General features: G+C 48.5%; 1 protein-coding gene across 1 annotated transcript; it reads left to right on the forward strand.

The window, feature by feature from the left end:
* The first annotated feature begins 10,125 nt into the window (after window positions 1-10,125).
* On the forward strand, window positions 10,126-10,755 carry LOC139539326 (protein TsetseEP-like). Its single transcript, XM_071342150.1, has one exon. It carries the CDS (start codon window positions 10,126-10,128, stop codon window positions 10,753-10,755), a length of 630 nt encoding a protein of 209 aa, XP_071198251.1.
* Window positions 10,756-11,885: the final 1,130 nt, after the last annotated feature.

Consider the following 11,885-nt stretch of genomic DNA (forward strand, 5'->3'; position numbering starts at 1 on the left):
CAAATAGCAGTGAAAGTTAACATTATGTTTTCAAATGACATCCCCAAGAGGTAAAATATATAGTGAAAACAATAGTGGTCCTAAAACAGAACCTTGAGGAACACCGAAATGTACAGTTGATTTGTCAGAGGACAAACCATTTACAGAGACAAACTGATATCTTTCCGACAGATAAGATCTAAACCAGGCCAGAACTTACATTTTAGTAATTTAGCAGACTCTTATCCAGAGTGAATCACAGTTAGGGCATTTATCTTAAAACTTCTTGACGCTAGGGGTCAGATTATTATTTATTTTTAAATAATGTTCCCAAGGTAAACGGACTATTTCTCAGGTCCAGATCGTAGAATATGCATATAATTTACGGATTAGGATAGAAAACACTCCAAAGTTTCCAAAACTGTCAAAATATTGTCTGTGAGTATAACAAAACAGATTTTGCAGGCGAAAACCTGAGGAAATCTAACCCGGAAGAGATTTTTTTTTTTTTTATCTGTGTTTCATGTCCCGTCTTTCTTCCATTTAAAGGGGTATCAACCAGATTCCTTTTCCAATGGCTTCCTCAGGCTGTGACCAGGCTTTAGACATAGTTTCAGGCTTTTATTTTGAAAAATGAGCGAGATTTCTCAAAACTAGTCAGGTGTCCTTTGATTAGTTCCTGCGCACGAGAGGGGTAGCTCTCCATTTTCTTTCTCTCTTATTGAATAGGTTACAGTCCGGTTGAAATATTATCGATTATGTATGTTAAAAACAACCTGAGGATTGATTATAAAAAACATTTGACATGTTTCTACGAACATTACGGATACTTATTGGAATTTTCGTCGAACGGAACGAGGCTGTAGTTTTCTGAACATAACGCGCAACCCAAATGGCGTTTTTTTTGTGATTGCATGATTATAAATATTTTTAGTAATATTTTGTGCCCTGCAATTCAGCGGTTGTTTAGGAAAATGATCCCGCTAAAGGGATCCGTAGCGCAGAGAGGTTAAACAACCTCATTTGGATAGGCGTGCCGCTAGAGGGACACCTCGACAACATCCGGTGAAATTGCAGAGCGCCAAAAGCGTCACAAGTGCAATACATCAAAATAAAGCTCAACTTGTTGTTAATCCAGCCGCCGTGTCAGATTTCAAAAAGCGAAAGCAAACCTTGCAATTAGGAGGACAGCGCACCGCATACCAACACATGAAAAACATATTTCAACCAGGCAGGTGCGACATGAAAGTCAGAAATAGCGATATAAAAAATGTATTACCTTTGATGATCTTCTTCTGTTGGTACTCCAAAAGGTCCCAGTTACATCACAAATGGTCCTTTTGTTCGATAATGTCCTTCTTTATATCCATTAAAACTCAGTTTAGCTGGCGCGCTTCAGTCAATAATACATTTAGTTTCCCTCCATCAAAATGCATACAAAATGAATCCCAAATGTTACTAATAAACTTTTCCAAACAAGTCAAACAACGTTTATAATCAAACCTTAGGTATCCTAATACGCAAATAAACAATCAAATTTAAGACGGAGAATAGTATGTTCATTACCGGAGATAAATAAGAAAGAAGGCGCTTTCCTCCACGCGCTTGGAAACACTACAGCCAAAATGGGAGCCACCTAGAAAAACTACAATTTCTGGGTCATTTTTCCAAAAACCATCCTGAAACTCTTTCTAAAGACTGTTGACATCTCGTAGAAACCCTAGGAACTGCAATTAGGGAGGACCTGGGCTTATAATTATAATACTAGCAATTGCAAACAGTGGTAAGCTGAATTTTTTTGGGGGGGGTGGTTTGTCCTCTGGGTTTCGCCTGCCATATCAGTTCTGTTATACTCAAAGACATAACAGTTTTAGAAACTTTAGAGTGTTTTCTATCTAAATCTACCAATTATATGCATATCCTAGCTTCTGGGCCTGAGAAACAGGCAGTTTACTTTGGGAACGCTTTTCATCCGGACGTGGAAATACTGCCCCCTATCCCAATTAAGTTTTAAGATAGCGATGTGGGACAACCACATATCACAGTTATAGAAAGGATTTTTTTTTCTCAATATTGGAGGAGAAGCTGGTTAAGTTGTGTTTGGGGGGAGGGGGGGGGGGTCGAGGTGAGGAGGAGGATTATGTAAGATATTGTTTGAAGAGGTAGGGTTTCAGATGTTTTTGGAAGATGGGCAGGGACTCTGCTGTCCTAGCTTCAGGGGGAAGCTGGTTCCACCGTTGGGGTACCAGGATAGAGAAGAGCTTGGACTGGGCTGAGCGGGAGCTGCCCTCCCGTAGGGGTGGGAGGGCCAAGAGACCTGAGGTGGCAGAACGGAGTGCTCGGGTTGGGGGTGTAGGGTTTGAGCATAGCCTGAAGGTAGGGAGGGGCAGTTCGTCTTGCTGTTCCGTAGGTAAGCACCATGGTCTTGTAGTGGATGCGAGCCTTAACTGGAAGCCAGTGGAGGAGGAGCGGGATAACATGAGAAGGTTGAAAACTAGACAGGCTTCAGAATTCTGGATAAGTTGCAGGGATTTGATGGCACAAGCGGGGAGCCCAGCCAACAGCGAGTTGCAGTAGTCCAGACGGGAAAGGACAAGTGTCTGGATTAGAACCTGCGCCACTTCCTGTGTGAGGTAGGGTTGTACTCTACGGATGTTGTAGAGCATGAACCTGCAGGAGCGGGTCACTGCTTTGATGTTTGCAGAGAAAGACAGAGTGTTGTCCAGGGTCACGCCAAGGTTTTTTTCACTCTGGGAGGGCGACTCAGTGGAGTTGTCAACCGTGATGGAGAGGTCTTTGAGCGGGCAGGCCTTCCCCGGGAGGAAGAGCAGTTTGTCTTGTCGAGGTCGAGGTGGGGGGCCGACATCCAAGTTGAGATATCTGCCAGGCATGCAGAGATGCGTGTCAAAAGGGGGGGGAAGGATGTCAGAAGGGGGGGAAGGAAAAAAGTAGTTGAGTGTCATCCGCATAGCAATGATAGGAGAGACCATGTGAGGATATGATGGAGCCGAGTGACTTGGTGTATAGAGAGAAGAGGAAAGGGCCTAAAACTGAGCCCTGGGGGACACCAGTAGTGAGAGTATGTGGTACAGACACTGATCCTCTCCACGTCACCTGGTAGGAGCGGCCCGCCAGGTAGGATGTAATCCAAGAGTGTGAAAAGCCTGAGACGCCCAGCCCTGAGAGGGTGGAGAGGTGGATCTAATGGTTCACAGTGTCGAAGGCAGCGGATAGATTTAGGGGGATGAGAACAGGGGGGGGAGAGTCAGCTTTGGCAGTGTGGAGAGTCTCCGTGACACAGAGAAGAGCAGTCTCGGTTGAGTGACACGTCTTGATTCCTGACTGGTTAGGGTTAAGAAGATTGTTCTGAGAGATAACGAGAAAGTTGAGACAGCACGCTCAAGTGTTTTGGAAAGAAAAGGAATACAGGTCTGTAGTTTTTGACGTCAGATGAGTCAAGTGTTGGTTTCTTGAGGGAGGAAGCAACTCAGGCCTTTTTGAAGTCTGAGGGGACGCAGCCAATGACGAGGGATGTATTGATGAGAGAAGTGAGGAATGGGAGAGATGGTCTGGAGAAGGGAGGAGGGGATGGGGTTGAGCAGGCAGGTTGTTGGACAGCCAGACCTTACTAGTCACAGGATGTCATCTGGAGAGAGAGGGGAGAAATAGGTCAAGGCGTAGGGCAGTTCTGTGTGAGTGAGACCATTGGACTCAATAGGAGTGTGTCATGGACCCACCTCTCACCAGAGGGCATCAGAGATCATCCTAGAGACACCTGGGTGGATGCAAGGGGTTCCTAACTCAGTGTTCTCTGGTATTTGAGCTACAATCCTCACTGTTCCACACCGATCGGGCCATGATCACCTACATCATCTCTCTACACTCGGGCAAGGCCCTGGCATGGGCAACGGTGGTGTGGAACAGCAGCCACCATACTGCAGCTCCATATTAGCCTTCACTGCCGGGAAGCGGCCAGCCGACTGTTCAACATCCGCCAAGGGGCCAGACCACTGGCTGACTTCGCCATTGAGTTCTGCACCCTTGCCGTGGGTGAAATACGGAGACCCTGGTCACCGCTTTCCACCAGGGTTTGTCTAACTCCATCAAGGATGAACTGGCCTCTCGCGAATTGGGAGAGGACCTCGAGTCCCTGATAACGCTGGAAATCTGAATCGACAACCGCCTCCGAGAACACGTGAGACAGTGCCTTTTTGACACCAACCCAGTATCCTGGTTTCCTAAACACCCCAAGCCCCCCCGAACCCATCATTGAGGAGCCCATGAGGCTGGGACACACACATCTGAGCCCACAGGAGCGTGACAGGTGCATGCGCGAAGACTGCTGCCTCTATTGAAGAGGTCTCGGCCATCTCCGAGCTACATGCCCAGAGATGACGGGAAACGCCAGGGCTCGCCAGGACAAGGGCAGACCCTGACGAGCTGTGCTGTCACCGTCTTTCATTACCAACAACCCTCCACTGGGACAACCTTCAGCACCATATTCAAGCTTTTGTGGACTCCGGGGCCGCAGAGAATTTCAATGATCAAGACTTCGCCAGAGAATTACAAATCCCATGCATGAAATGTCCCATCCCTCTAGATTCAAGCCCTCAATGGACGCCCCATTGGCTCCAGCCAAGTGGAATATCAGACGAAGCCCATTCTACTGCAGGTTGGGGTGAATCATTTAGAGACTCTTATTTTTCTTTTGATCACGACTCCCGAGAACCCCCTTATCCTAGGGTACTCCTGGCTAGTGCTACATAACCCACTATTCTCCTGGTCCACGGGACACCTACTATACTGGGGTGAGGACTGCCAGACTAAACTTCTAAGACCCCCACCAAGAGCCTCACCATGTCCTCCTGCATCCATTGATCCAAAGTTTTTCATCCAAAACTTCTCCGCTCTCCCTCCCGAATACTTCGACCTCCGGGAAGCCTTCAGTAAGAGGCCATCGTCTATAAGACTGTGCCATAGAACTCCTCCCCGGGGCCGTCTGTACTCCCTCTCGACCCCTGAAGAAGCAGTCATGGACAATTACATCCGGGAGTCGCTGGAGGCAGGTTTCATTCACCCTTCACACCCCCAGCTGGTGCAGGCTTCTTCTTCGTGGGTAAGTAGGATGGAGGCCTGCATCCTTGCATCGATTACAGAGGACTGAACCGGATTACGATCAAGAATCCTTACCCCCAACCCCTGATGTCCGCCGCCTTAGAGTTGGCCCAAGGGGCCCAATTTTTCACCTGAGAATCAGGGAGGGAGATGAGCGTAAAACTGCCTTTAACATCCGTAGTGGTCATTATGAGTATTTAGTCATGCCCTTTGGATTATTGAACTCACCAGCAGTCTTGCAAGCATTGGTCAATGACACACTTAGGGATATGTTGAATCGGTTTGTCTTTGTTTACCTCGACGACAACCTGATCTTCTCCTAAACACCTCTGGAACACATACTGCCCTTCCGCTAAGTCCTGAGACGTGGATGACAAGAAACTTCACCCATGCGTTCACCCTTTTTCTCCAAGCAGTTCTCGCCAGCATAACGCAACTATGATGTAGGCAACCAAGAGCTCTTGGCAGTTAAATGGGCCCTTGAGAGGTGGAGACACTGGTTGGAGGGGGCACCTCATCCTTTCGTGATATGGACGGGCAATAAGAACTTTGTCTCCATTCAAGAAGCCAAGAAGTTGATCGTTCGCCAGGCTAGGTGTGCTCGATTTCACACTAGCCTCTCGCCCGAGATCCAAGAATCAGAAAGTGGAAACCCTGTCCCGCCAACACGATATCTCTAACAAAGAGGGAGACTCCAAGCCCGTCATCCCCAGCTCCCGCGTTGTGGCCCCTGTGATATGGAGTATTGAGACCACGGTACGACAAGCCCAGGCCCGAGAACCTAACCCCGGCGGAGGTCCACTAACAGACTTTTTGTTCCGTAATCAGCCCATTCTCGAGTGCTACAATGGGGACACTCCTTTAAATTAACTGGACATCCAGGGGTCAATGGGACACGGGAGTTCCTGAGGTGGAAATTCTGGTGGCCCAACATGATTGAGGATGTGAGATCCTTTGTTGCGGCCTGCTCCACCTGTGCCCAAAGCAAGTCCTCATGACAGCGACCAGCTGGGTTGATCCAACCTCTGCCCATCCCCAGCTGGCCCTGGTCCCACCTGTCTGTGATTTTATCACAGGGTTACCTCCATCCCAAAGGCTTACCACTATCCTGATGGTCGTTGATCGGTTCTCCAAGGCAAACCGTTTCATCGCCTTACCCAAGTTGCCCTCAGCAAATGAGACCGCTGATCTCATGATTACCCACGTCTTTCGACTACACAGACTTCCCCAGGACATTGTATCAGATCGTGGGCCCCAGTTCATCACACAGTATTGGAAGGCCTTCTGCTCCCTTTTGGGGGCGTCGGTGAGTCTCTCCTCTGGGTTCCACCCATAGGCTAATTGGCAAACTGAGTGTGCCAACCAGGAGCTGGAGAAGTTCCTCCACTGTTTTGTCTACACTTAGGCCAGCAACTGGAGCAAGTTCCTCGTCTGGGCGGAATATGCTCAAAACACACTAACGAATTCGTCCACTGGACTGTCGCTGTTCGAGTGTCAGTTCGGGTTTGCCCTCCCCTGGTTCCTGAACAAGACACCAGGCAAATCGACATTGAAGGCCTCTTCGGCTCCTCCGACTGTGTCAATGAGTGTGGCTCTCCACCCGTGATCTTCCCTTAAAGGTGGATTCGCGGAAGCTCGCTCCACGCTACATAGATCCTGAGTCGTATCAACCCGTTCACCTATTGTCTCCAACATCCCAGGTCTTCCCAGGTCAAGATACTGAGTCGAATCAACCCGGTCACCTATTGTCTCCAAGTTCCCAGGTCTATGAGGGTCTGCCCATCCTTTCATGTCTCCTGTCTCAAGACAGGAGTTAGGACCAGTCCCTTCTCTCCCCCCACACCTGCCCCTCGTCCCCCTCCACTTGTGGATGGCCGCCCAGCCTTCACTGTCCGCCATCTGTTGGAGGCTCGTCAGGTCCGAGGCACCCTGCATTACCTGGTGGACTGGGAGAGCTACGGTCCCGAGGAGCGGGCGTGGGTGCCTGCCCGGGACATCCTGGATCCGGGACCTGTTCGGGACTTCAACCAACTACTTGGTGGTCGCCCTGGCTCCGTGGCTGGAGACACTCCTAAAAGGGGTACTGCCGTGGTTCCACCTGTCACCAGAGGGCGGCAGAGACCGTCCTAGAGACATTAATGACACTCAGGTGGGTCATATTACACATTATGATTTCCCTGTTAAAATAGGTGTGTTTTCTGGTGTCCTTTGCAGAAGCTTGAGTTGTTGACGTGTGCGTTTGTTTCCTGAGTGAGTTTGAGACTTAGTGTTTGTTGTTTTTCCAGTGTACTGTGATCCTACGGCTACTGTTTATCAGCAAAGTATTTATGTTTATCCTTAACCACTGATTCCTCGTCTAGTCTCTTCTCTGCACCTGGGTCCGACCTCACCACGTCACAGATTGAATGAGTAGCGGATGTCGTCAAGCTTTTTTTCAAAGTGGTTGACAAAGTCGTCCACAGAGAGGGGGGAGGGGGAGGATTAAGGAGGGAGGAGAAGGTGGGAAAGGGTTTCCTAGGGTTAGAGGCAGAAGCTTGAAATTTAGAGTGGTAGAAATGGGCATTAGCAGTGGATACAGAGGAAGAGAAGGTAGAGAGGAGGGAGTGAAAGGATGATAGGTCCTCCGGAAGTTTTGCTCAGATGCCCGTAGCCTTGTTTTGTAAGCTCACAATGAGTCACTCAGCAACAGAGCAGGGGGGGAAGGTCAACCTGGCCGAGAGGAAAGGGGGCCGTGCGAGTCATAGGATGCGGAGAGGGAGAGTAGGGTCAAAGAGATCAGGAGACAGGAGGGAGAAGGATTTAGCAGAAGGGAGAGAAGAAGGGATAGAAGAGGACAGGAGTGGGAGAGAGAGAGAGAAGATTGCGATAGAGCATGACCATCTGGGCAGGGGCTGAGTGGTTAGGGTTGGAGGAAAGGGAGACAGAAAAGGAAACAAAGTAGTGATCAGAGACCTGGAGGGGGGTTGCAGTGAGATTAGTAGGTGAGCAGCCTCTAGTAAAGATGATGTCAACGTATTGCCTGCCTTGTGAGTTGGAGGGAATTGGGAAAGGGTGAGATCAAGAGGCAAGGAGGAGAAAGAGAGGGTTGGAAAGAAATTAATTGAAGACAGACGTCAGGAGGTTGAAGTTGCCAAGTAACAAAGAGCAGTACGCCATCGTCAGGAAATGAGCTTATCAAGGTGTCAAGCTCATTGAAGAACTCTCTAAGGACACCTGGTGGGCAACAGATGACAACAATGTTAAGCTTGAGTGGACAAGTGACAGTGACAGCATGGAATTCAAATGAGGAGATGGACAGGTGAGAGAGGTAGAAAAGAGAAAATATCCATTTAGGAGAAATTATTAGACCTGTGCCACCACCGTGACGACCAGATGCTCTCGGACTATGAGAAAAAACATGGTCAGATGAAGAAAGAGCAGCTGGAGTAGTGGTGTTCTCTGGGGTGATCCATGTCTCTGTCAGGGCCAAAAAGTCAAGGGACTGAAGGGCAGCATAGGCTGAGATGAACACTTGACCGCAAATAGGCTATTCCAAACGCTGTCAGAGACCCGCAATTCCACATGGGTTGTGTGGGCAGGCTACACTAAATTAGAAGGGTTGCAGCCAAGGGGTGGGGAGCGTCTGTAAAGCCTACAGGTATAGAAAACACACATATAGTTGAAAACGCTACAAAAGAGCAAAATGAGATCATCTGTAAATAACTAGGTAAAATACTCAAGTGAGAGAGTGGTGTGGAGCCTTCCTCTCTATCCTTCCTCGAACAACTCCACAGAACAGTCTGCCTCGGCAACGGTCTTAGTTTTACGACAAGACCACCGCTTACAGCTGCCGCTGAGAAACCGGGGAGATTGAAGAATAAACGCTAATTGCCTAGCAGAGGTGGAGAGCATACCTCCCTGTACTAATTGCTGATTGCCTAGCAGAGGTGGAGAGCATACCTCCCTGTACTAATTGCTGATTGCCTAGGAGAGGTGGAGAGCATACCTCCCTGTACTAATTGCTGATTGCCTAGGAGAGGTGGAGAGCATACCTCCCTGTACTAATTGCTGATTGCCTAGGAGAGGTGGAGAGCATACCTCCCTGTACTAATTGCTGATTGCCTAGGAGAGGTGGAGACCATACCTCCCTGTACTAATTGCTGATTGCCTAGGAGAGGTGGAGAGCATACCTCCCTGTACTAATTGCTGATTGCCTAGGAGAGGTGAAACCACTCCCCTTCCAATACAGCCACTGATTACCAAAGCACATCACAAATTGCCCTGCCCCTTGATCCTGGTTGATGTGTCAACAACCATCTGCAAGTTATGAGCAGTCAGCAGTTCCCACACCAAGTAGACCACTAGGAAGACAGGCAGCACTTAAAGTAGATGTCCCTAGCTAGCAAAAATACAGTACTAGACCACAACAGATAAAGACATAAAGTGCTTTTCAGAAAAGTGGGAATAACATACCTTGTCATTTGAAAGAGAACGATAGAGATGTTTGAATGTGATGTATTTGAAAGTTAACTGTCTTTGATAAACACCTAATTAACAACAGAACCCCTTTACTTCAAAGACATACTGTAATGTATCGTCTTTACTGTCTGGTTATACATAAATGCCCTGTTTGCTCTTTGAACAAACAAAGCAGTTAGACTAATATGCTCTCTAAACTTTCTTATACATAAAGGAACGGGATTTATTTATATTCTGTGCAGTAGATCCTTGTGGCTGATGCCAAATCAAAGCTTTACATGAAAAACAAAAATAGAGGAATTACCCACATCCAGGAAAAAATAAATACAGCAATGAGAGACAATTTTGCAATGTACCATTTGCTACTCTTAATACATGATCAACATTCTAATTGAATAGAGCTGAAATACTGTAGACTGAGATTGATGCTACTGATTAGAATCATTGACAGTGTTCCCCTCAGTCTGTGCTTGAAATCTTGCAGAAGTCAATGAGGCCAGGGTGACAGTCTGCCTTTACGCAACTTAAGTCAACTCCCTGCCCCTACAGTAACAGGGACAAGGTGACTTACAGATGATCTATAAGAATAAGGAGCCAGGCGGGCGCCAGTCTTTTATTAGATCTCCAATACCCCTCACACACAGACCCTCAGTCCCAACCTTTTCCTCCAACGCTATCCCCCAGCCTCAGCCTCAATCCCAACACCAGCCCCAGCCCTATCCCCAGCCTCAGCCTCAATCTCAACACCAGCCCCAGCCCTATTCCCAGCCTCAGCCTCAATCTCAACACCAGCCCCAGCCCTATCCCCAGCCTCAGCCTCAATCTCAACACCAGCCCCAGCCCTATCCCCCAGCCTCAGCCTCAATCCCAACACCAGCCCTATTCCCCAGCCTCAGCCTCAGCCTCAGCTTCAATCCCAACACCAGCCCCAGCCCAACCCCCAGCCTCAGCCTCAGCCTCAGCTTCAATCCCAACACCAGCCCCAGCCCAACCCCCAGCCTCAGCCTCAATCCCAACACCAGCCCTATCCCCCAGCCTCAGCCTCAGCCTCAGCTTCAATCCCAACACCAGCCCCAGCCCAACCCCCAGCCTCAGCCTCAATCCCAACACCAGCCCCAGCCCTATCCCCCAGCCTCAGCCTCAATCCCAACACCAACACCAGCCCTATCCCCCAGCCGAGCCCCAGTCCCGGCATATAAATAACTAAAGCTCTGCTATAGGGTCCACGTGGAGAAGGGCCATATCACAGTCACACCACAAATCACCTCGGACAGTTGCTTTGACACACGGTAGAATTCTCCCGTCCCTTTAACTGAGGGGCAGGGGAGCAGATAATAGAGATCTGTCAAAGCCTCCTTACACTCCTTCTCTGAGACAGAGAGAGTGAAAGAGACAGAGAGAGGGATCTATCTGTCAGAGGAGCGTAAGGAGTTTTCTAACAGTAGTACATTGACCTTGAGTGGCTACCATTGATTTCCAGTAACGCCTCCCAAACAGCGCTCCGTACCCCGCCTCGCGCTGCAGGTCTTTGATTGGGAACACATTTCCCAAATTCCGATATCGTGCCTCCTGCCTGGGATGATGGATAGTCCTCCTGTATCCCATCAATCCTCACCTGCCTCTGAGGAGGTGACACCTTGGTCTGATTTATCATCATCTACGACACCCTGCCAACCGGCCAACCAGAGGTGGGCATCCTAAACGAAGGCCCCTCCCCCACCCGGAGGGTTTCACTGTGACAAGAGGGAGGGGGTGGGGAGAACGGGGGAAGAGACGGTTACACTGTGAGGCATGGTGAACTAGACCTACAGATCATTGGACAACATGGAAGTGAAGTCTCTCTACTTTACTGTGTCGAATTCATGTATTTGACTCAGGTCTGCAGACCTACTGAAACTGTCTGATCCCTTATTGATCATCAACTCCTTGGACTGAACACCACACCCTGTATTTTCACACACATGTATGTCTTCTTATGTATGTCTGTGTTACACTTCATTTTTTTATGAGATGAATTAATCTGATATTCACCTCTCCCCCAAAACAGAGCATGGAAGCAGAAGAGAGAATCACAGAGCCATGAATTAACTAATCTAATTAATGTCCCAATGTTCCTCCTGCTGCTTTTATGGCTAGTTAAGAACCTTCTGCTATTTTTACGGCCATTACAAGCCAAGTGTGAGCTATCTATCTTTCACTCTATTCTATTCTCTCTCTCCATCAACGGTTGGCCAAACTCTAATCAAAAGCCTTTTAGCCGTTATTCAATGAATTTCCCGATAGTAATTTCAGAAGTGCGTTCTAAATTTCTAAATCAAGTGTCAACTCCCGCC

Source organism: Salvelinus alpinus, chromosome 15 (assembly GCF_045679555.1).
Source record: "Salvelinus alpinus chromosome 15, SLU_Salpinus.1, whole genome shotgun sequence".
In the NCBI taxonomy this organism is placed as follows: Eukaryota; Metazoa; Chordata; class Actinopteri; order Salmoniformes; family Salmonidae; genus Salvelinus; species Salvelinus alpinus.